The following is a 26,033-nucleotide window of genomic DNA, read 5'->3' on the forward strand; positions in this document are numbered from 1 at the left end:
CGCTGGGCGAGTGATGAAACCTGCAGCAGATTAACAGTGTCGCAGAACGAACGTGAGCAAGCTCGCTAGCCGAACACGACTCAATCAAAATTGCAAACACACTACCCACACACAATACTCTATATGCAATACTCGAACAACACTAAGTTACACAAACTTCCATAGATTCAAAATCAACAATGAGAAATCCTAAAGAAAACCCTAAGTAAAACCCTAAATTATTGAAAGAAAAAGGAAGAAGAAGATGAGAAATACTTACCTTGATGAAGATTAGTGCAAGAAGAAGATGGAATGGCTAGGAGGAAGCACAAATTAGCTGCGCGACCCACACCCAAGAGAGAAGAGAAAACGGCTAGGGTTTTCTTTAAAAGAGAAAGAGAAAGAAAAAGAGGGGAAATCTGATTTTTTAGGGCCAGCGAGACGCACTCGCTGGGCGAGTGACACTACTCGCTGGGCGAGCAGCCTCGTTTTTAGAAAAGTCAAATTTGACCCAACGACCTCCTGAAAACATTAAAGTCTGTCGTAGTCGCTAGGCGATTGACGTGGCTCGCTGGGCGAGCGTCCCAGTTCCCTCCAATTTCAAATTCGAATTTTAGTTTTTTTTTTCTCGAAGCTTGGTTGCTGGGCGAGTAGTGGTCGCCCAGCTACTGTTCCAGAGCGAAATTGTTTCAATAATTTGCTGGGCGACTACTACTAGCTGGGCGAGTGCGTATAACTTTTGAATTCACAACTAGCCAGACTCAGTGGGCGAGAGTGACTCGCCCAGCTACTGCTCCAGAGTCGAATCAACGCAATTATTCGCTGGGCGAGTGGTGGTCGCTGGGCGAGTCTGCATAATTTTTGAAAACCAGATTCTGCAGAAACGGACTTGCTAGGCGACAGCCACTCACTGGGCGAACAAAACAGAACAGAAACAACTATAAACAGAAGCAAACCTATTCTAAAAACAATAGCAAACAACAACACTGGGTTGCCTCCCAGTTAGCGCTTCTTTAACGTCACTAGCTTGACGGGTAACAGTTCATGGATCAGAAAAATGAATGATAGTGGTGAGGCGTTCAACCTCACCCCCCACATAATGCTTCAAGCGCTGACCATTTACTATCCAACTTCTATTTGGATCACTAGAAGAAGGATCCATTAGTTCAACTGCGCCATATGGTTTGACATCCTTGATGGTGAATGGCCCTGACCACTTTGATTTCAACTTGTCAGGAAAGAGCTTGAATCTTGAATTGAAAAGTAGCACTTGCTGGCCTGGGTGAAATTCTCTCTTCAAAAGCTTCCTATCATGATGGAGCTTTACCTTTCCCTTGTATCTCTTGGAGTTGTCATATGCTGTCAATCTCATTTCTTCAAGTTCCTGCAACTGCATCTTTCTTTTCTCTGCAGACAAAGGTGAATCAAAGTTAAGAAATTTCAAGGCCTAATAAGCCTTATGCTCCATCTCCACCGGCAGGTGACAAGATTTGCCATATACTAATTGGAACGGTGACAGCCCCACAGGTGTTTTCATGGCTGTCCTATATGCCCAAAGAGCATCGTCAAGCTTCACCGACCAATCCTTTCTGGATGATGCCACAGTCTTCTCAAGAATTCTCTTTATCTCTCGGTTGGACACTTCAGCTTGGCCATTGGTTTGAGGATGATAAGGAGAGGCTATTTTGTGCCTAACCTCATAATGCTTCAAAACTTTGGCTAACTGAGCATTACAAAAATGGGATCCACCATCACTTATGAGGACCCTAGGAACTCCAAACTGTGAGAAAATCTGTCTTTTCAAGAACTTAATAACTGTCTTGGCATCATTCTTTTGGCAAGCAGTTGCTTCCACCCATTTGCTGACATAATCCACTGCAACCAATATATACTCATTACTGTACGATGAAGGTAGAGGACCAACAAAATCAATGCCCCAACAGTCAAACACCTCCACTTCCAAAATTGCTTGCAGTGGCATCTCATTTCTTCTTGAAATGCTTCCAATCCTCTAGCACTTATCACAACTCCTAGCATGAGCATGAGCATCCTTGAATAAAGTGGGCTAGTAGAAACCAGATTGGAGCACCTTGGCGGCTGTCCTTTCTCCATTAAAGTGTCCACCATAAGGCGAATTATGACAATGCCATAGGATACCTGCAGCTTCTTCTACAGTGACACACTGCTTCAAAAGATTGTCAACACCAAGCTTGAACAAGAAAGGGTCATCCCAAAGGTACTGTTTTGCATCATGTAAAAAAAAATTCTTCTGCTGCCATGAAAGATCTTCAGGGAGAAGACCTGCAGCTTTGAAATTAGCCATATCTGCAAACCATGGCCTTTGTTGAATGAGCATCAAGCTTTCATCACAAAAAGTCTCACAAATCTCCCTCTCTTTGCATGTAACTTCATCATTTACCAACCGAGAGAGATGATCTGCAATTACATTCTCACTCCCTTTCTTGTCCCTAATCTCCAAATCAAACTCCTGTAATAAGAGAACCCATCTGATCAACCGTGGCTTGGAGTTAGGCTTGGACAACAAATACTTTATGGCAGCATGGTCTGTATATATGATCACTTTAGACCCAATAAGGTAAGGTCTAAACATCTCCAATGCATAGACAATGGCCAAAAACTCCTTCTCAATTGTGGCATAATGAAGCTGAGCACCATTTAAAACCTTGCTTGCATAATAAATAGCATGAAAAACTTTCTCTTTTCTCTGGCCAAGAACCGCCCCAATGGCATAATCGCTAGCATCACACATCAACTCAAATTCTTGAGTCCAAATTGGTGCAATTATCACTGGGGCAGCAACTAGTTTCTCCTTCAAGCTATTAAAAGCTTGCAAACACTCACCATAAAACTCAAAAGGAGCATCTTTAACAAGGAGATTGCACAGGGGTTTAGCAATCTTGGAGAAATCTTTGATGAATCTTCTATAGAAACTTGCATGACCAAGAAAACTTCTAACCCCTTTGACATTTGATGGAGGTGGTAATTTCTCAATGACATCCACCTTAGCATGATCAACACCAATTCCCCTAGAAGAAACTCTATGGCCCAACACAATACCTTCTCTCACCATAAAATGGCACTTCTCCCAATTCAGCATAAGGTTTGTGTCAATGCATCTTTTCAAAACCACATCCAAGTTCTCAAGGCATGAATCAAAAGATGGACCAAAAACTGAGAAATCATCCATAAATACCTCAATACTCTTCTCAACCAAATCAGCAAAAATGGCTAGCATGCATCTTTGAAAGGTGGCAGGTGCATTGCAAAGGCCAAAAGGCATTCGCCTATAAGCAAATACACCATAAGGACACGTGAAAGCAGTCTTCTCCTGGTCCTCTGGATTAACAACTATCTGATTATATCCTGAATAACCATCCAGGAAACAGTAGAAAGCTTGCCCAGCCAACCGTTCCAACATCTGGTCCATAAAAGGGAGTGGAAAATGATCCTTCCGAGTGGCTTGATTCAACTTCCTATAATCAATGCACATGCTCCACCCAGTGACTGTTCGAGTTGGAATTAACTCATTTTTCTCATTCTTGACAACAGTCATTCCCCCTTTCTTTGGCACAACGTGCACAGGACTTACCCAAGAAATGTCTGAAATTGGATATATCATCCCTGCTTCCAACAATTTCAGCACCTCCTTCCTCACCACCTCTTTCAAAGTGGGATTCAAACGTCTTTGTGGTTGTGCAATGGGTTTGAAGTCTTTCTCCAACATGATTTTGTGCATGCAATAGGTTGGGCTTATCCCCTTCAAGTCAAAAATATGCCAACCTATAGCCCCTTGATTTGCCTTGAGAACCTCCAAAAGCCTCTACTCTTCAAACTGTGAAAGTGTACTGCTAATTATCACCGGTTTCTTACAATCGTCTTCTAAGAAGGCATACTTGAGATGATTTGGCAATATTTTCAACTCAAGTTTGCCTTGATCATCAGATTTCTCCTTTGTCAAATTCTCCACTTTAGCATGAGTGGAAGATACTTCTCTAGTCTTTTCCAACTGTATAGTGACTTCTTCCAATTCTGCTTCCTCTTCAAGAGTCAAATTATCACAAGAATCAGTCAAAACTCTCTCAAGAGAGGATTTTACATGCATCTGACTCTTAGCTGTGTCAATCACTTCATCAAGGACCTCCACTCTGAAACAATTGCCACTATCACTTGGATGTTGCATGGCCTCTATGACATTAAAAGTCACAGTTTCATCTTGCACACGAACTTTTAGATGACCATCATCCACATCAATAATCACCCTGTCAGTCTTCATGAATGGGCGCCCCAATATGAGAGGGACCTCAGTATCCTCCTCCATATCCAAGATGACAAAATCCACTGGAAAAGTGAATTTATCAACTTTCACCAATACATCTTCTATAACACCATATGGACACTTAATAGACCGATCAGCCAATTGAAGTGTCATCCTCGTGGGTTTCACCTCCAAATCTCCAATTCTTCTCATCATGGAAAGAGGCATCAAATTTATATTTTCTCCCAAATCAATTAATGCCTTTCCAATGGGTAATTTCCCAATGGTGCATGGTATAGTAAAAGTACCTAGATCTTTGAATTTGGGAGGCAAGATCTTTTGAATAATTGCACTACAATTGCCTTGCACTTCAATTGTCTCCTCCTCAATGTACTTCCTCTTTTTGGTGAGCAATTCCTTCATAAATTTGGCATAGGAAGGCATCTGTTGGAGAGCTTCAGAAAAGGGAATGATAATCTCTAGTTTCTTGAAAATATCCAAAAACCTAGAGAATTGTTTCTCCTTTTCTTTTCTAGAGTGGGTTTTGGGATATGGAAGTGGCTTCACAATTTCTTTTTTCTCACTATTTTTTCTCTCCACTTCTTTCTCATCTTCTCCCTCAACTTTTTCATCATTCTCACTTTTCTCTCCACTTATCTCTCCTTTTTCTTTCTCACTCTCTTTTTTTATCACATCTCTCTCCACTAACACTTTACCACTTCTTGTAACAATAGCCTTACACTACTCCTTGGGGTTAACCTCAGTATTAGCCCCAAAGTTCTTCTCTGGCTTGTCCTCCAACTTCTTAGCAAGTTGCCCAATTTGCATTTCCAAGTTACGGAGAGATGCCTCCGTGCTCTTTTGATTGGAAATAGACACTTGCACAAACTGTTGCATTGCTTCCTTAAGTTTAGTGGTCCTATCATTCAAAGATGGTTGGGATTGAGGTAGAGGTCTGTTAGAAGGTCCAGGTTGGCCCATGCTTAGGTGAGGCTTCCAACCTTGGTTGTAGTTACCATAATTACCCTGACGGCCTTGGTTTCCCATGTAGTTAACCTCTTCCTGAGAATTGGTCTTCATGACACACTGCCCATTTGGATGATCTCCACCACACAACTCACATCCTTGCACAGCTTGTTGGTGTTGAGCCTGAGAGACATTCTGAAGTTCCTTAGGCAATTGAGAAAGCTTCTTCATTACTGATTCAAGTTGTTGAGTCATTATTTTGTTCTGAGCCAATATTGCATCCTGAGACTGAAGCTCTAGCATACCTCCTTTCTTCTGTGAAGTGGCCCTCTCATTCTGTGTTTCATTATCATTAGATGCCATATTCTCAATCATTTCATGGGCTTCCTCAGGTGTCTTCCACTTGATATTGCCTCCAGCTAAGGCATCCAACATCAATTTAGTATGAGATTGCAATCCTCCAAGGAATAGAGGAAGTTGCGTAGGCATGTCAAAACCATGAGTAGGGGTTCTTCGTAACAAGCCTTTGAACCTATCCCATGTTTGGCTCAATGACTCAGAATCTTCTTGTTGAAAGGATGAGATTTCTTGCTTCCCTTTATTGACCTTTGATTGTGGAAAGTACTTGTTCAAGAATTTGGCTACAACATCCTCCCAGTCAGTCAAACTATTCTCAGGAAAGGAGTTCAACCAAACCTTAGCATTCCCAGCCAAAGAGAAAGGGAAAAGACTCAATCTGATGGCCTCATCTAGCACTTGGTGAATCTTCACTGTGTTATAGATCTCCAAGAAAGTAGCCAAATGGGTGTATGGATTCTCATGTGAATGGCCATGAAACTGGTTACTCTGGACTAAATGAATCAAAGCTGGCTTCATCTCCATGTTGGCAGCATTCACCATAGGACGTGCGATGCTGCTGAAATTAAGAGGGGTGGAGAATGAAGCATAATCCTCCAGAGTACGTCGAACATGCTTGTCACCATGTCCTTCACCAGCCATTTCTTTCTCCTCTTGATCAGTTGAGGAGAAGATAGCTTGTTCATAAGTAGATGCTGCCTCTATCTCTTCTTTAACCTTCTAAATTTGCCCTCTTCTTCGTCTTCTACTGTTGTTCCTACGAGCTGTTCTTTCAATTTTAGGATCAAATAGTAGATTATCAGCTCGAATCCTGCTACTCATACAGAACAACAACACTAGAAAAGACAAATAAGCATATACAACTAAAGATATACAAACTATAAACAAAGATGAATGTACAAATGATGTAGAAGCCTAAACTGGTAAATAACACAATCAAACAAATCAAAAACAAACAAATCCCTGGCAACGACGCCAAAAACTTGTTAACTCTTTGGCAAGTGTACCAATTCGTTACAAGTAGTAAAAATGGAAGTCCAAGTATCGTTTTCCCAAGGGATTTGTGTTCGTTTGTCTAAGTGTGCTTATTTACTAATTTTAGCAATAATGTCAACGTAAAATATTGGTTTAATTTAAGAACAAGATGCAAAATTAATAAACACTAAAGTTATAAAAGGATTTAAGAAACACTTCATCAAGGTTGGATTTCATGAACCATACTAACGCAATATTTCCTACACAATTTCTCTATCGTGCTCAAACATCCTCATCATAAGCTTACTAACCCCTAATTCCTTAGAAGTAAGTTCTAAGTCAAATATGTCAAAATATTAATTCCTTAACTATTTTAACACATGACTTACATTAAGATTTGATGTATAGAATGACCTAGAGATTACGTCTATTCCTAGAACCCAATCTCATGGTTGTTCTATCCAAGGTTAAGTTCCAATTCATTTTCCAATAATTAGATACAACCAAATAGCAAAGATTTACATCAAGCACATTTATAATTGAGATAAAACATATGAACAACGAAAGAGGTTACATTGCATAGGAAAATTACAAAGAGTATAGGTTCATTACATCCAACCCTAATGAAGGAGGAGTTTAGTCACTCCTAAGCATCTAGAACAAAAGATGGATGAATTTGATGGAATTGATGAATTGTTGTGAAGTCTCCTTGCCCTAGAATGGTGCTTTTTCGTCTCCTTTCTGGTTCTATCGCGTTCCCACACTCCAGCACACAGTTTCGTGTAACTTTTCGAAACTATAACCACTTCAGAAAACCGTCTTCTCGCTGGGCGAGATGACTTACTCGCTGGGTGACCGGTGATTACTCGTTGGGCGAAAGAGCACACTCACTGGGCGACTGGTCCATTTCGCTGGGCGACTGGGTCCTGACAGAATAACCTCACTTCTTCTCCAATCCTTCACTTTCCTATACAATAATCTCAAAGATAACAAAATATATCTAACCTAAAAACAACCTAAAACTTCCCACAAAACACATGATTAAGTACAATTAAGAGGTCCAATAAAATAAGAATAATAAGTATTTTTCATACTTATCAATCTTGGCCATCATCAGGACAACAATTTAGAGTAGTTGTAGACCGTTCTCGTGGGGGCAAAGACTGTCCCACAAATTTTGGAATTAATAAGCTTGGACCTGAAAATGAACTCTTTCCCCTGTTTGGTTTCAATGGTCATTCCTCAATTATAGCAACCTAAGTAGAACAAGATAGAAGATATGTGTTTGGCTTTGTGTTGGGCTAAGAGAAGAGAAACTCCATGCTTCCCTGCCTGCATCATAGTTTGTGTATTTATATGTTAGTTTTCAAATTGAAATATAATTAAGACAAAAAATATCTAGCTACAAGTATAATGTCAAACAGTTCATATTTTAGGGGAATAGTAAGAAAGACATAATCCTCAATAGAAAATAAGCAACTAATAGCCCAATGTATCAAAATTTGGCTCTTGATATGAAAATTTGGCATGTCTTGCAACAAAAAAGCAGGTCCTCCTCCAAGAATTTATAGAAGCACCGAAAGCTTCCTTATTAGATTCCCATTCTAGAACATCATCAATCCAAGGATAACATCTAGCATATGCAAGTTACAACAGTCCAAAATAAAATAAAATTGAATAAAACATCAAGTGAAGAAAAATCCATGTCATCATATTGCTAAGAAAAATATCAGCAAGTAGTTTCCAAATACATGAGAAGTTTATGAAAAAAATAAGCAGTTGCCCTTGCAACCTCATATGCTTCCTACAATCAGTTCAATGATGTTTCCTAAATGTTATAAAAATGGAAGTGTCTAACTTAATAAGAAATAAATCAAAATCAAAAAATTAAAGAGAAAAACCTCTAACAGTGAAACCACCCATCTATATGCTCCTAGATTATGTAGTCTTTTGCCAAACCAAGTCCATATTGTGCAGGCACACACTATAGTGAAATCTCTGAAGCTTGTCGAAATTGTTCAACTCCCTTCACGTAGAAAGGCTCAGAGTTTAACATGTCATCAATAAACAGAAACAATTGAGCACTAATAAAACAACTTCATCAAACATTTGTTAGATACAATACACTTTAATATTTTTTAAGTATTGGTTTAGAGACAAAGTATTCTATCCTGTCTTCTGCATTTCCTAAGTGCTATAATTTGATAAATTATAAAAGAACTAAACATAAGTATAGCCAAACTACCAGAAAAAAATATAGCAAGGAAATAGAAATATACCAAATTCAAAATCCAACAAGATAATGCTAACTAAAGGAACCAAAATCCATATATTGCTTTGTATCAAAGGAAAAATTTTCATAAATGAGGAACTTCTGTTACAATGTCTATATATACTGCAGAATACCAACTAAGAGGTCAATTATAGTTGTCTAACAAATGACAGTTATAAATGACTTCAATAGAAACTCACAAGGAAAAATATGTTTGACTATTTTTCAAGGCTGAAACCATATTGTATTTCACTATTTGTATGATCATAACAATGAATTTATAATTCCTCATGAAGATAAGTTCACCCTTGAGCAATGAATGATCATAGCAAGAATAATTTATAATCATATTTATTAAACTCTAACCTGAATTTCTAATTCTTCATGAATATAAGTTCACCCTTAGGCTGCTCCAAGTGTTATTTCAAGTCTAGTTTTCCAAGGAAAAGGATCATAAGCTTTATTGAAAATATGAAACTCTAAACTTTGTTCGGCATGCATAAATGACCAATTTTAGCATATCACCATATTCAATCATTCAATTACTAACAAATTTAAACTTGCATAAATCACAAATTTCAGCATGCATAAATGACAAATCACATATATTTAAGAAGATTCTTTCTATCTCGTTCCTTTGAGTTGCAACCGCCTAAAGCAGAGGAACGACAAGTACACAAACTTCGCACTAAAATCAGTTTATTAAAACCTAACCTAAACTAAAAGAAGAGTGAGCAGAGAGAAATGGTTAGTTACCATATGAATCGAGGCCGAAGGCAGAATTTGCTCCTTGGCGTTGCCAAGGCTGATTTCGTTGTGGATGAAGGAGGTAAAGGCAGTGGAGGAACGATCCATGTCATCATTGTCCGTGGATGAAAGCGTTAACAACAGGATGTATGTCGATCTGATACTCTTCGACAGCGGCGGAGTTGCCAGATTCCTTCACGTGTTCGCGGAAAACGTACTTCTCGAGATTGTTGAGCGCGATGTTGAAGTCGAAGGCCCTCATTCCTTTACCTCTAATCGAACCCTAGATTGATGAAGGCGTGCTTTCCGTTTTGGATCCTCAAGGTTGCACGCGATTATGCCGATCAACGTACTTACTTGTAGCCATTGGAGGAGAGGAGATAGCGAATAATTTTGAAAATTCTATAAGTATAAGAAAGTTTGAAAAAAGTCCTTTGCGAAATTTCAAATGTTAACCCTTAACTTCCTGCAAATATAAATCTATAAAAGAAATTTATAAGAAAAAAGTATAAACTTGCTGTGAATTAAAACTTTGTATGAAAATAATCGTAAAGTAAAATAGATTTCAATAATTTTTTATCAAATTCCGACGAAAATAAATTAAGTAAATTTTTGCAGGAAATTTGTAATTTTTAAAATAGTTTCCTGCCAAATTTCAAAATCTATTAAATATATACGTGTTGATTTGAATTTGCAAAAATAATCGTAATAAATATAAGAAAGTTTTGTGAAATTTTCTGCGGATCAAGATCAGTAAGAAAAAAAATCATATAATAAGTAAATTCTTAATAAATTTTGCATGAAATTTTTATGAATTTTTTTCACAGTAAATTTTGCAACTAAATCGTAAATTTCTAGTAGTGGTGGTATGTTTTGGTGAAGAGAAGAAGCTTCAAGAGAACTGATGGTGTACTCATTAATTATTATTAGTGGAAGATTTTTCCGTGGATTTTTCCTCCATATATATTGAGGTTTTCTCACTGCTAAACTAAAAAGTTTTGGTGTACATAACTGAAAGCTCTAATCAAACTTATAAAAATAAATGAAAAACATGATATATTTAAAATGTACATAGAACAAATAGAATAAACGTAAATAAACAAAAAAATAAAATAAAACTTTGTTTTATTTAGTCTTAAATAAAGGGATGAGACTACGGTGCTTATTAAATTGAAACAAAAACAGAGACTTTCTAACAGATAACAAAGCAAAACACGTAACAAAATATCGAATCGCGGCTATCTTTATTTCATAATGCAGTATTTCTTTTGGAGGACTTCTTAATAAATTATTATTATATGCTGCTAAAAGGTAAAAGAATTGACAAAAGCAACAACCAGAAAGCAAATACAATAAATAGATCAAATAAAACCAAGGAAACACGATGCAAGGAGCGAGAAACAGGATAATAAACATGAATTCCTTAACTGTAAGCTATACAAATGAATTCCACTCAAGGACACAACGAAAGTATGACAAAATAAATTCCATAACTCAAGGGATCGTGCTGTTCTAAAAGAGGATAAATGACTTACAATTTTTTTATAAATCTAATGAGGGAATTTTTCTTTGATGTAGACTCCTTTTCTATGTCATATGATTCACCAAATATAAGATACACAATTGTTCTCCTCACTACCAATCCATGACCAAAAATCACGAAAATCTCAACCTTGTCTCCTGATCCTAAATTTGATATTATACCCTCCCAATCTTTATCGTTAAAGAAAATTACCGTGCCATGGTTGTGTATATGCAATGTGCATTTTGTATAATTAACAATTAAGACACTTCTAAGATCTTCGGTTGCCACAATTTCAGGGGTTGATAAATAAACTGCACACAAAGCCATTCCCTTTATGTCACGATCCCGAGGCACAGTGAAAGAAACAGAATAGCCCTCACCCATATCGGCCAAACAATTAGGATTATTGTCACCTGGAAGAGAAACATCACAAGATTCACTTCCTGCAAATACCTGTATCATGAGATAAATAAGGACATGTTTAGTTAAACAAAAACAAATACATGATTAAAACAAATCTGGTTAATAGTTTTGTTCGGTATATATCACCATTTCTATATGGATTTAGAATGCGGTTCTGTTTTTGACTCTCTTAGTGTATATTTCTACAATCACTAGGAATAAAACAATCATAAAGCTAGTAAAGCAAGAAAGTGGAAATTAAAAATTTGCTAGCGCTTAGCACAAGCATAATCAATTGGTTAGTTGGTTATTATTGGGTTATATATTCTTTCATATGGTTATATATGGATTATGGTTCCATATGGTTATATGACATTTGTGTTACACATATAAGACATTTAACACCACTTTTATGCAAAGACTTTGACTCACACTTGGACTATTCCCAACAATCTCCCCTCAAGGGTTCTTTCATATGTTTTGGTTATAGTCATTAAGAGATTGTGGTTCCATATGGTTATATGACATTTGTATTACACATATAAGACATTTGACACCACTTTTATCCCAAAACCTTAAGGCAATGGTGTTATGAGTCTTTATATTCTTATATAGTGTTTAACTTTGTCTATTTTATCCAGTGTGAGACTTTGACTCACACTTGGACTATTCCCAACAATTTTTATTATTTTTTTATTTAAATTAAATTTTAGAAAATATTTTAGTTTTAGAGATATGTTTAAGTTTTAGAAATTAGTTATTATTTTAGATTAGGAGTGAGATATTCTAAATATTTTATACTTGATATTCTGTTATATTTTGCTCTATATATATCAATAAAATATAACATGTTCCTCCATATAACATATCACATATATCTCATATTTTCAAAAGTCCTAAAAGTCCCAACAAAGTGGTATAAAGAGCCATTATTCTTACTGCTAATAGAATGGAAGGAAATATGTCACATGTCGGTATTCCACTCTTTGATGGTGAAAGTTATGATCTATGGGCGGTAAGGATGCACACATATCTAGAGGAGCTAGATCTATGGGAAGTCGTGGAGGAAGGTGATGTTCCCTTGTCTGAGAATCCCATTGTGGCTCAAATAAAAGCACATAAAGACAAAAAATGAGAAAGAAAAAGACAAAGTCATGCTTGTTTGCAGGTGTTTCACAAATGATTATGACCAAGATCATGACTCTAAAGTCTCCCAAAGAAATTTGGGAATACTTGAAAGCAAAATATGAAGGGTACTAAAAGATTCAAGACATGAGAGTTTTGAACTTGATAAGGGAGTTCGAGATGCAAAGAATGAAAGAGTCAGAGATGATTAAAGAATACTCAAACAAATTGTTGGGTATTGCCAACAAGATAAAATTGTTGAGATGAAATTTTCAGATTCTAGACTCATTGAGAAAATTCTAGTGACGGTGCCGGAAAGATATAAGACATCTATTACTTCCTTAGAAAACACAAAAGATTTGTCTATAATTACCTTGGCAGAGGTGATACATGCCTTGCAAGCACAAAAACAACGAAGATTGATGAGAGAAGATCATGAGGCAGTTGAAGGTAATTTAAATTACACTGAATAGAATGCTCTCATAGTCAAGAAAAATATAAGGAGCAAATACAACAACACACAGGTTTTTCCATCTTGTCCCCATTGCAAGAAAAAAGGTCATCAACCCAACTGGTGTTGGTGGAGGCCAGATGTCAAATGTCACAAATGCGCGGTTAATTGGGACATGTGGAAAAGGTATGCAAATCCTAAGATTCTCAAGAAGATGTTCAAATTGTGGAGGATAAATTAGAGGAGGAACTACTTCTTACAACATCATGTGTCAACCAACGAATCTACAAAAGAATGGACTATAGATAGTGATTGCACAAACCACATGACTCATGATAGAGAAATTTTCAAGGAGCTCAATAAATCAAATATTTCCAAGGTAAGAATTGAGAATGGAGAACAACTTGCTATGAAAGGTACATGAACAGTTTCAATTAAAATTCATTCTGGTATTAAATTAATTTTTGATGTCTTATATGTTTCTGAGATTACCAAAAATTTGTTAAGTGTTGCTCAAATGTTAGAGAAATGTTACAAGGTCTCCTTTGAAAATAAAGTTTGTGTGATAAAAAATGCTAAAAACATAGAAGTAATCAAAGTCTACATGAAAGAAAATATTTGCATTGGATTTCATGAAGGAGGAATGTGCTACAAATAGAGTGAGTATGAAAGAATGATGAAAATCATATCTCTGGAAGAAAGTAAATGTACAAGTGAAGAAAGTAGATGGAGGTTCACATTCTAATATTCACAAAAGGTCCAATGCTACTACAATGAAATCCACACTGGACAAAGAAAAAGAATATGATGTTGATATAAGAAGAAAAAATATAAAGGATGATGCCAAATTGAATAAAGATGTGATGCCATGGAAGAAAGAGAAAAACAAAAATTACAAGCACAAAAAGAGGAGAAAATCAATCATCAAAAGATGGAGAATCAAATATGAAGATATAAATTTTAAATAAACAAATATTAAGCAAAGAGGAATGTTAAGAATATTACTTAATATCTTTTTTATTTAAATTATTTTTTAGAAAATATTTCAGTTTTAGAGATATGTTAGTTATTATTTTAGATTAGGAGTGAGATATTCTAAATATTTTATACTTAATATTCTGTAAAATTTTGCTCTATATACAGGGTATATCAATAAAATACAACAACAACATGTTTCCCGTATAACATATCACATATATCTCTCATATTTTCAAAAGCCCTAAAAATCCCAAGAATTATTAAAATCATATACTTTTGGAAGATGTTGTGTTGGTGTAGAGGTGTAGGATGCTAAAAGTTTACAAATGTAGTTTCTGTTACATACTTCATTAGGATTATTGTGTTCTCTTAATTAATAGCTACAATGGTGGTGAAAGTAATGAACAGAGGGAAAGTTAGAGAAGAACCTCGGAAATGCTATCGCTGAAAGCATCGAGGAATTCTTTGCATCTTCCATCACCGATCAAAAGAGACCTGAAGTGCTGCTTTGAAGTGTGTGATTCTGTAATATTTACACCATATTCGACCAAAATATCTTGTACTTGCTTAGATAGTTGAAACTCCGTCTCACATTGCAACAAAACACTTCGAAGATTGACAAGGATCCTAAGTAATGGCGCAATATCATCCCAACTATTAACTTCCACATCCATGCAAAAGGAATGATAATAAGATAGGGGGTTCATTGATGGCAACATCCAAGACCGCATGATAAAAGGAAAAAGATTATGTGATAATCCCTCAAATCCTCGAAGAGACAAATATCCAATACTTTTTGAGCTTACAATTGAAAAAGGAACTTGTTTCATAACTGTACTTTCAGTAATTAGAGTTATCAAGGATTCCATTTGCCTTATATCTTTTTCCATTAGGTGAATCCCGGAACAACCAGAAAGAATGAGTGTTTTTAAAGATTTCAACATATATATCTCTCTGGGAAGATTCTTTATCCTTGTACAGTCCTTCAAATTTAGAAGTGTAAGATTGCAGAGACCTCCAATAGATTGGTGCACTTCGCACAATCTTGGGCAATCTTTGAGAATGAGTTGTTCAAGACTTGGTAGTCTCGAAAAGTCAGGGGTTTCTGTCAAGTACTTGGAGTGACTAAGATTAAGGACTGTTAGTGATGCCAAAACCTTCAAGAAGATAGTTTTTTTGGAAAATGTTAGAAAAGAAAGTGATGGAATAAAATAGTTGTAAGTGGAAACAAATACTATATTTATTTTGGGCAGAGGTTCAAAAATAAAATGTGAAGTTATAAAACCTGGGGTTCTTTCCAGACGAGTCGAGGAAGACTGTGTTTTAAATCAATGGCTATTGCATCACGTAGAAATCCAATAGGTAGGAATTCTGAAGAAAAATTTTCCAACCTAATCCATCCTAGTTCCTTAGAGCGGTACTCACAATGTCCACCGAGTTTCATCCTTCTTATTGCGTCTCTTACCTCTAAATAATCATGTTTGAAGAAATCTCTTACAGTTAGAAACCATTTCGGAGGGAATCTCTGAATGACTTTTTTATCCTGTGATGAAAATAGCTAAAAAACAAATATATTGCACATGAGAAAGCAAACACTTTTAAAAAGAGTTTAAAAACAATAGATAAAGAATGTTCTTACAATATGCTCTAACAGTACATCCTTATCAAACCACAGTCGACTGGTCTTCTCAGGTTCCTTTCCTGAAGTAATTTTGGCAACAATTTCTCTTGCCATTTCTCTTAGCAAAGGATGCAATCCAAACTTGTTATTTTTAACTATTATGAGACTACGTTCTATGAGAATTCTGATTCCACTTTCAGCGTTTACTCCACAACCATTCAGGATCTTTGTAACATAGACTCTATCTTTACCAACAAAGAAACAACATATATCAAGGAATAAATTTCTTTCATATTGATTAGGTAAACCGTCGAAACTTATTTTCAATATCTCTAGAACTTTATGCTGGGGAAGACGTTCTAATCTTGACAATACGTTATTCCATTCTTCCTTCGTCCTTTCATACAAACAACTTCCAATGACTTCAAGAAGTAGAGGTAGTCCTCCACAATAAGCAACTACTCTTTTTGCAAGGAAATGGTATTCGTCTTTTGGTTTTGCTTCTCTAAATGCGTGCCAACTAAGAAGCTCAAGGGACTCGTTTGGGTTCATTAAGTTTATCTGAAAAATAGAATAAAGATCTCTTGTGAACGGTGGGTTTTGTTTTGTTGTTGTAACGATTATTACAGTTCCTTCACCGAAACGTGACCTTACAATCATTTCTAAATAATAAGAAAAATTCACATCGTCAAGTACAATGAGCACCTTTTTCCCATAAATTCTTTCCGGAATCAAACTTCTTCCCATCTCAATGCTACAAAGTTGTTTTTGTTCAAAATCTTCAATGAAAAATTTCTCTGTGAATGTATCATGAATTTGATCATAGATGGCTTTAGCAAGTGTGGTTTTACCTGACCCTCCCTTTCCACATATCGCTATCCTACAAACTTTCGTGGATTCTTTTTTTATAATTTGAATCACTTCCTCCATACGGGATTGTAATCCAACTGGAAATTTAGTAGCAGACAAGACTGCTAAATTAAGAACGCTCTTAACAATTTTGTCCACTACTTCAGCATCACTCCTTCAAGTTCAATAGAAGTTATAAAAGAAGTCATGTATAACAAAAATTAAAATACAAGCTTAAAAATATGGTTATTGAGTGAGCGGGTGATTTACCTGTAATTGCTCTCATCCCATCCAAAAAAATCTGCAGTTTTGCTGAGTGCGTGGTTCCACCCGGACATGCCATGCTCCAGTTGTTGTGCTGAAAATGATTGCTGTGCAGTTGCTTTGAGGGTTTTTCCAAAATCACCCCTTTGAAGACGAACATCAGATGGCTGAATTTCGTAATATACGGGCAGAACATGTCGGTAATAAGTTTTGTGCCACTCAATGATTTGTTGAAGCTGATGAAGACACCAAGCAGATTGAGAATAGGTTTTGGTGAAAACAACAATTGCTACACGACAGAGATTGAGAATAGGTTGTTGGATATCCATGTCGTTGACTGCATTCTGGTGGTGAAGGAGAGTGGTGAGTCCAGCAGCAGAGAGGACAGAATCGAGATGAGAAACAAATTTCCTGTGGATGTCTTCTCCATTGAAGTTAATCAGCATATCATACATCTGTGGAAGTTTGGAAGTTGAAGAGGCGAATTCCATGGAAGAAACTGGTGACGTTCTGAAGTGTTGGAAGAGAAAGCAATAATGCAACACATGAGAGATGATCTCTTTACAGACACAAAACCATTCAAAGTAGCAAAAGATTAATATTTGTTTATAGCCGTGGAAGCGCGTTAAGACCATTACAGAACACTTTTTACTTTGGCCATTGAAGAAATTAGACCTACACCCACTTTGTCCACCCAAAGAAAACATTACACTGATTAACTATGAAAACTTCTCTAGTGATGATCCGTTTTTTGAAAATTACATATTAGCTTTACTTTTGATTTTAAAATCAATATATGAGGCCTTTTAAATTTTAAAGAATAACAAATACATATTCTTTTCACATTAACGCATATCTAATGAGGCCTTTCTAATAATGAAAAAAAAATAGAAAGTATAAATATAATTTAGAGAAACGTCACTATACCTGAATTTATTTGTAAAATAAAAGAATTAGAGATCACTTTATTATAAAAGTTTTGTATCATTTATTAAAACTACAAAAGAGATTACTGTCATTCATTTTATTAAAAACGCAAAGAAAATTTAGTTTTCCCTTTTATTTGAGATACAAAACTATATCATACGCATTTTTGTAACATTATTTAATACCATTTTGTAGTTATTATTAAAGAAACATTACCTTTTTTCCATTTATATTTATTTTGAATTCTAGCTTGCTGGTCTATGTCTCATTTTAATAATTAATGTAATTATACCTTTTGCGAAAGTTGTTTTCTTATGATTAAACCAAAGCAATTATAGTGAAAATTTTAGGCTACATCTCAGATGCATCTTGTACACGTAACGATTGACCTGGTCCTTACCCTTTTTCTGGCTACCTATTTTGATATGTAGACACCCAATACAAAAGACTCGAATATTATAGCATATTAGGACAAAACTTAAATACACTGTTACAGGTATTTTTGTATTCTTAACCGGTCAAAATTAGAATATCACATATATGATATATATTGGCATTCAATTCAATGGAATAATTATTACCTAATGAAAATCCACCAGACACATGTGGCTTTTAATCTGCATCTTTAAAGCCATTCCCTTCGCCTCTGTGCACCCAACTAGGGATGGCAACGGGGCGGGGACGGGTTTCACTATCCTATATCTATCCCCGTAAAAAAAGTTCATCCCCATTCTCATATCCAAACCCAACGGGTATCAAACTTTTATCCCATTCCCATCCCCACCGGGTAACGGGTATAATCTTGTATCCATACCCGTACCCGTTTTCTTACTACTTTAATATTAATTTTAATTAATTTTGTTGGGTATTGGGCTCCCTTACTATGTGGAGAAAAGGCTCAAAATTTGAGAAGCCCATGTCTCACTTAAACCTAGTGGAGAGGAGGCTATAAAATAAAGAGAGAGGCAGAACAATAGAGTCAGAATACACTGAAAGCCCTAACACATAGAGGGAGAGGTAGAGGGAAAATTCTGTTCACGTTTTTCATAGAGCTGTCGCAGTAAATTCGGCGCTGCGGATTCGTTCACCGTTGGATCGGGCTGAATTTTTTACAGCAGGTTCGGAACTCATTGCTCTTCATTCTGACCGGTCGGATCTTTGATACGAGGTCTGAGTTGGGAGATATTAATTTCGCACTGCAGTAGTGATTTGTAGAGGTTTTCCCCTCTTGTTCTTCTCTATTTGAAAGCTTTGTTGCTTTGTTATTTGGTTGGGTGTTGGCACTAATTTGTGCTATTGATTGAGACTCTTTTGTACTCTTGTTGATCATAGTGGAGCTATTTCTTTGGTCTGGACGACTCGTGGTTTTTACCCTTGATTTGAGGGGTTTTCCACGTTAAAAATCTTAGTGCCTTTATTTGTGCTTTTGGTGATTTATTATTGCTGCTCTTTGATTATTGCTCCTCATAGATTCTTGCAAGTTAGGGGAAATTATATCCGCTGCATTCTCTGGTATATTGTTTGTTGTTGTTTTCCCCATCAGTGTGTTATCAGAGCTCTTGGTTGGGCTATATTTACTTGCTTGAATGATGGAGGCAAATGCAAAGATGGTTGCTTTGAATGGTACAAATTATCATTTGTGGAAGGGCAAGATGAAAGATTTATTATTTGTCAAGAAATTGCATCTTCCGGTCTTTACTACACAGAAGCCAGATTCTATGTCTGAAGAAGAATGGGATTTTGAGCACCAACAGGTATGTGGTTTTATTCGGCAATATGTTGAAGATAATGTTTATAATCATATTGCTAATGAGACACATGCCAGAGCTTTGTGGGAGAAGATTGAGTCTTTGTATGCTTCTAAGTCGGGCAATAATAAATTGTATTTGTTAAATTGCTTGATGAATTTGAGGTACAGGGAGAATTCTTCTATTTCTGATCACTTAAATGAGTTTCAAGGGCTCCTAGATCAATTGTCAGGAATGGGCATAAAGTTTGATGACGAAGTTATGGGATTATGGTTGCTTAATACTCTACCAGAGTCTTGGGAGGTATTTCGGGTTTCAATTACGAATTCTGCCTCGAATGGTGTTGTTTCTTTTCAGATGGCAAAGAGCGGTGCTCTTAATGAAGAGATGAGAAGGAAGGCACATGGTTCTTCATCTCAGTCTAAGATGCTTGTTACAGAAGCTAGGGGGAGAAGTCAGAAAAAGGAACATAAAGGTGGTAGAGAGAAGAGTAGGAGCAAGTCCAAGTCAAGATACAAGAATTTAGAGTGCCATTTTTGTCATAAAACTGGGCACATTCAAAAATACTGTTTTAAGTGGAAAAAGGAGAACAAAGACAAGAAGGGCAAACAGAGAGAGTGATCATAATGATGATGATCGTGTCACTACTGCTACAGATGGTGATCTTGTTCTTCTTCATGACTTTGAGTCCGTTAATCTTGTATCTGATGAGAGCATGTGGATTATTGATAGTGGTGCTACACTGCATGTTACACCTAGGAAGGAGTTCTTCACATCTTACACTTCTGGTGATTTTGGAGTGTTGAAGATGGGTAATGATGGTGAGTCTAAAGTGATTGGTGTTGGTGATGTTTGCCTGCAAACCAACATGGGAGTGCAGTTGTTGCTTAAAGGAGTCAAACATGCTCCGGATGTCCGTTTTAATTTAATTTCTGTACAGTTGCTTGATGATTGTGGTTATGACAATCACTTTGGTTCTAGTAAATGGAAGCTCACTAAAGGTAACTTGGTTATGGCCAGAGGGGAGAAATAATCTAAATTGTACTGGACTAAAGCTTTGGTTGCTAAAGACAGTGTGAATGCTATGTATATGGAGGCATCTTTGTGGCACCGGAGGCTTGGTCATATAAGTGAGAAAGGGCTTAACTGCTTAGCTAAAAAGGATGTGCTTATGGGATTGAGAAATGCAGAATTGGAGAAATGTTCTCATTGCATAGCTGGTAAACAAACCAGAGTATCTTTTAAGAAGCATCCACCCTCAAGGAAGTCAAAATTGCTTGAATTGGTGAATTCTGACGTTTGTGGCCCATTAAAGGTAAAGTCATTTAGTGGTGCACTTTACTTTGTTACTTTTATTGATGATTGTTCCAGGAAGCTATGGGTCTATGCTCTTCAGCGGAAAGGTCAAGTACTTGAAAAGTTCAAGGAATTTCATGCTATGGTTGAGAGGCAATCAGGCAAGAAGCTGAAATGCATCCATAGTGATAATGGTGGTGAGTACCGTGGACCTTTTGATGTTTATTGCAGGCAGCATGGTATTAGACACGAGAAGACTCCTCCTAAAACTCCTCAGTTGAATGGTCTAGCGGAGAGGATGAACAGGACCTTGGTTGAAAGGGTTACATGTATGCTTTCAGAAGCAAAGTTGCCTAAGCACTTTTGGGGAGAGGCATTGCTTGCAGCTGTGCATGTTATTAATCTCAGTCCCGCAGTTGCTTTGAATACTGAGGTGCCAGACAAAATTTGGTTTGGTAAGAATGTTAGCTATGATCATTTGCGTGTCTTTGGTTGCAGGGCATTTGTTCATGTTCCTAAGGATGAAAGATCCAAGTTAGATAAAAAGACAAGACAATGTATCTTTATTGGCTATGGTGAGGATGAATTTGGCTACAGGTTTTATGATCCTGTTGAGAAGAAGCTTGTTAGAAGCCGTGATGTACAATTCATGGAAGACCATACCATTGAAGACATTGATAAGGTGGAGAAGACCACACCCGAGAAAGACAGTAATCTCACTGATGGTAATCCGATGAGGTTGTCCGCTCACAATTTGGAGAATGTTGAAATGGAAGCTCAAGACAATGAGCAACATGGTGATGTTGATGATCAACAGTTTGGAAGTGGAGTAGAGGTTCCAATTGATGATGCTCAAGAGGAACATGATGATGATGATGATCTTGGTGATATATCTGAATCACCTCAAGTCCAACTCAGGAGGTCTAATAGACAGAAACAACCTTCTACAAGGTATTCTTGTGATGAGTACATAAGCTTGACTGACGGTGGAGAACCTGAGTGTTTTGAAGAGGCTTTGGATAGTGAAGAGAAGAAACAGTGGCTGGATGCAATGCAAGATGAGATGAAATCTTTGCATGATAATCACACTTACGACTTGGTGAAATTGCCTAAGGGCAAAAGGGCATTGGAAACTAGGTGGATTTTCAGGGTGAAACAAGATTCAAATTCTACACTTCCAAGGTACAAGGCCAGATTAGTGGTGAAAGGTTTCAGACAGAAAAAGGGTGTTGATTTCAATGAGATTTTCTCACCTGTGGTGAAAATGTCATCCATCAGAACTATGCTAAGTTTAGCTGCTAGTCTTGATTTGGAGGTTGAGCAGATGGATGTGAAGACACCTTTCCTTCATGGTAATTTGGAGGAAGAGATATACATGAAGCAACCTGATGGTTTTCTTGTTGAAGGCAAGGAAGATTATGTGTGTAGGCTAAGGAAGAGTCTATACGGTTTGAAGCAGGCTCCAAGGCAGTGGTATAAGAAGTTTGAGTCTTTTATGTGTGAGCAGGGTTACAAGAAGACTACTTCTGATCATTGTGTCTTTGTTAAAAGTTTTTCTAATGATGACTTTATTATCCTGTTATTATATGTTGATGACATGCTTATTGTTGGGAAAGATATTTCCAGAATTGACAGGTTAAAGAAGACACTTGGCGAGTCTTTTGCCATGAAAGACTTGGGAGCTGCTAAAAGGATTCTTGGCATACATATCTCACGTGATAGGAGAGAAAAGAAGATTTATCTATCACAAGAGCAATACATTAGGAAGGTGTTGCAGAGATTCCAGATGGAAAATGCTAAAGCTGTGAGTACTCCTCTTGCTACTCATTTTAAACTGAGTGTTAAACAGAGTCCTTCAAATGAAGTTGAGAAGACCAATATGAGTAGAGTTCCTTATGCATCTGCGGTGGGCAGTTTGATGTATGCGATGGTGTGTACAAGACCAGATATTGCACATGCTGTTGGTACAGTTAGTCGATTTTTGTCAAACCCAGGTAGAGAGCATTGGAATGCTGTGAAATGGATTTTGAGGTATCTTCATGGTACAGTTGATATGAAGCTTTGTTTTGGAGGTGATAAACCTACTTTGATGGGTTACTCAGACTTAGATATGGCTGGAGATATTGATTCCAGAAAGTCCACTTCGGGCTATTTGATAAAGTTTGCAAGGGGAGCCGTGGCTTGGTAATCAAGACTTTAAAGGTGTGTAGCGTTGTCTACTACAGAGGCAGAGTTCATTGCTATTACTAAAGCATGCAAGGAGTTATTATGGTTGAAGAAATTCTTGCAGGAGCTTGGTTTTAGGCAAGATAACTATTCATTGTTCGTTGATAGCCAAAGTGCTATCCATCTTGGTAAGAATCCAACTTTTCATTCTAGATCCAAACATATTGATGTGAGGTATCATTGGATACGTGATGCTTTGGATGCTATGTTGTTGGAGTTGAAAAAGGTTCATACAGATGATAATGGTGCTGATATGATGACTAAAGCATTGCCAAGAGGAAAGTTTGAAGTTTGTTGTGAGATCGCAGGTTTGGCGGTTATCTCCACATAGTTGTGAGGGGGAGATTTGTTGGGTATTGGGCTCCCTTCCTATGTGGAGAAAAGGCCCAAAATTTGAGAAGCCCATGTCTCACTTAAACCTAGTGGAGAGGAGGCTATAAAATAAAGAGAGAGGCAGAACAATAGAGTCAGAATACACTGAAAGCCCTAACACATAGAGGGAGAGGTAGAGGGAAAATTCTGTTCATGTTTTTCATAGAGCTGTCGCAGTAAATTCGGCGCTCCGGATTCGTTCACCGTTGGATCGGGCTGAATTTTTTACAGCAGGTTCGGAACTCATTGCTCTTCATTCTGACCGGTCGGATCTTTGATACGAGGTCTGAGTTGGGAGATATTAATTTCGCACTGCAGCAGTGATTTGTAGAGGTTTTCCCCTCTTGTTCTTCTCTATTTGAAAGCTTTGTTGCTTTGTTATTTGGTTGGGTGTTGGCACTAATTTGTGCTATTGATTGAGACTCTTTTGTACTCTTGTTGATCATAGTGGAGCTATTTCTTTGGTCTGGACGACTCGTGGTTTTTACCCTTGATTTGAGGGGTTTTCCACGTTAAAAATCTTGGTGTCTTTATTTGTGCTTTTGGTGATTTATTATTGCTGCTCTTTGATTATTGCTCCTCATAGATTCTTGCAAGTTAGGGGAAATTATATCCGGTGCATTCTCTGGTATATTGTTTGTTGTTGTTTTCCCCATCAAATTTTTATAAAATAATAAAAAATTACGGTAAAGGAAACATAATATTATCAAATATTCAATATTAGGAGTATCGTTATTTTTTCGATATCAAATACTTTGAAATAAATTATAATTGTTTACATTTTATATTAGAATACCAAATAAAATTTAATGAGAACCAAAACATTTATTAAATTTGCAAACATTAATGAAACCTAGTTGATAAATTTTAAAAATATTTTTAAAAAAATATAAAAGGAAAAAAAATTCTTAAAAAAATATAAAAGGAAAAAAATATTTAAATTAAAATATATTTTAAATGTTTGTTTACTTCAATTTTTTAAATTGTAATGAATCTATTTTTTATACACTAATAAAAGTTATAATACATCACTTGATTAAAATAACGCAAAGAACAAATAATAAATATAATAATAAAATTTTAACATAAATCTTGTATCTTTTAAACCACAATATATGTTGGATGGTGGTAAAAAAATATTAATGGCAATTACATTAAATTTTTATATTGTAGTAAATAAAAATTATTTATACAATTGTAGTGAAAAAATTAAAGTATGATTGTAATGAGTTAGAAAATAAAAACTAATTAGATAAAATTTATCGAAATAGTATTCTACATGATGAAAATAAACAAAAAAATAAAAATATAAAAAAATTAACAAATGTGTGTCTTATAAACAATTTGGAGACTATTGGAAGGAATCACACAAATGAAAACAAATATATAATTAAAGGTATGATAAGATGAAAAATATCTTAGAGATCTAAGAAAACTTTTCAAATATCAACATATATACTCAATGTTTGATAAAAAAATGACGCAAAGAACAAATAATAAACATAATAAAATTTTATCATAGATATGGTATTTTTTAAACTCCAATATATGTTGGATGGTGATAAAAAAATATTCATGACAATTACATTAAATTTTTATATTGTAGTAAATAAAAATTATTTATACAATTATATTGAAAATATTAAAGTATGATTGTAATGAGTTAGAAAATAAAAAAAAAATTAGATAAAATTTATCGAAATAGTATTCTATATGATGAAAATAAACAAAAATAAAAATATTAAAAAATTAACAAATGTGTGTCTTATAAATAATTTGGAGATTATTGGAAGGAATTACACAAAGAAAAACAAATGTATAATTAAGGGTATGATAAGACGAAAAACATATTAGATATCTAAGAAAACTTTTCAAATATCAACATATATACTCAATGGTTGAGAAATAACAAAAATTGTTTTAGCGAAACAAAAGAGTTCTTCAAATGAAACAAAAATTAATAATAATAAGTAAATAATTTTTTTTTATATTACCTAGTAAATGAAATGTTTATGCTATTAAACACTTAAATTGAGAGTATTAAATATTCTCATGTGAAAGGAAAATATACAATAAAAAAAAATATTAAAAAATAATAGAAATATTCAAATGTTAGACATAATTTTTTTTTTAATTGACATACATCATTTTAACATAATTACATAAAGGTTGTGATAAAATAAAAAATATATTGGAGATGCGAAATGAGTTTCATGACAAACCAAATATTTAGAAGAAATAAAAAATAAAAATCATCCTCATTTAAATTATTAAAATATTTACAATTAATTAAGTAACCCTATATATATATATATATATATATATATATATATATATATATATATATATATATATATATATATATATATATATATATATATATATATATATATATATAGGGTTACTTAATTAATTGTAAATATTTTAATAATTTGAATCAGGATGAGGATATGGTGGGGATGGGTATTATGGCGGGGATATATTCATCCCCATCCCCATACCCAATTGAAAAAATCGGGGATTCCCCATACCCATACCCATACCCAGTCAATGCGGGGATTCCCCGTCAAAACGGGGACGGGTTCGGACAATACCCACGGGGACGGGTTTGTTTGCCATCTCTACGCCCAACCAATAAGGATCATTGTCACTTAGGAGAGAAATATGACATGACCCA

The 26,033-nt window shown here is 35.7% G+C and overlaps 1 protein-coding gene, 1 long non-coding RNA gene and 1 pseudogene across 5 annotated transcripts; all 3 read right to left on the reverse strand.

Moving 5' to 3' along the window:
• Nucleotides 1-3,820: 3,820 nt before the first annotated feature.
• Nucleotides 3,821-6,400, reverse strand: LOC114165114 (uncharacterized; annotated as a pseudogene).
• Nucleotides 6,401-7,107: 707 nt separating this feature from the next.
• On the reverse strand, nucleotides 7,108-10,023 carry LOC114166378 (uncharacterized). 3 transcript variants are annotated; one of them, XR_003599908.2, is made up of 3 exons: nucleotides 9,582-10,023; nucleotides 8,455-8,579; nucleotides 7,108-7,885 (listed from the first exon to the last, which is right to left on the reverse strand). It is a non-coding gene; the product is annotated as an uncharacterized LOC114166378 (long non-coding RNA). The 3 variants fall into 3 exon arrangements; XR_003599907.2 differs by having other exon boundaries at nucleotides 8,455-9,255; XR_014985259.1 differs by lacking the exon at nucleotides 8,455-8,579.
• An 883-nt stretch (nucleotides 10,024-10,906) lies between these two features.
• Nucleotides 10,907-17,456, reverse strand: LOC114166374 (disease resistance protein Roq1-like). Of its 2 annotated transcripts, XM_028051093.2 has the most exons (6): nucleotides 16,794-17,456; nucleotides 16,380-16,698; nucleotides 15,693-16,235; nucleotides 15,339-15,611; nucleotides 14,482-15,210; nucleotides 10,907-11,550 (listed from the first exon to the last, which is right to left on the reverse strand). In XM_028051093.2, the coding sequence occupies exons 1-6, from the start codon at nucleotides 17,420-17,422 to the stop codon at nucleotides 11,104-11,106; spliced, it is 2,940 nt and encodes a 979-aa protein (XP_027906894.1). In that variant the 5' UTR covers nucleotides 17,423-17,456; the 3' UTR covers nucleotides 10,907-11,103. The 2 variants fall into 2 exon arrangements, with proteins under 2 accessions (XP_027906894.1, XP_027906893.1); XM_028051092.2 differs by having other exon boundaries at nucleotides 15,693-16,698.
• Between the last annotated feature and the right edge of the window lie 8,577 nt (nucleotides 17,457-26,033).

The sequence above is a fragment of the Vigna unguiculata genome, chromosome 10 (assembly GCF_037176805.1).
Source record: "Vigna unguiculata cultivar grain cowpea cultivar isolate G323 ecotype 2 chromosome 10, ASM3717680v1, whole genome shotgun sequence".
NCBI classification, from domain to species: Eukaryota; Viridiplantae; Streptophyta; class Magnoliopsida; order Fabales; family Fabaceae; genus Vigna; species Vigna unguiculata.

Bases quoted from the DNA above. Each gene is read 5' to 3' on its own strand.
- LOC114166374 (XM_028051092.2), bottom strand. From the start codon at position 17,422: ATGGTCTTAACGCGCTTCCACGGCTATAAACAAATATTAATCTTTTGC. The intron at 15,612-15,692 runs GTAAGAACATTC...TTTGTTTTTTAG, and splicing joins ATGTACTGTTAGAGCATATT to CTATTTTCATCACAGGATAA. The intron at 15,211-15,338 runs GTTTTATAACTT...ATCTTCTTGAAG, and splicing joins TCGTCTGGAAAGAACCCCAG to GTTTTGGCATCACTAACAGT.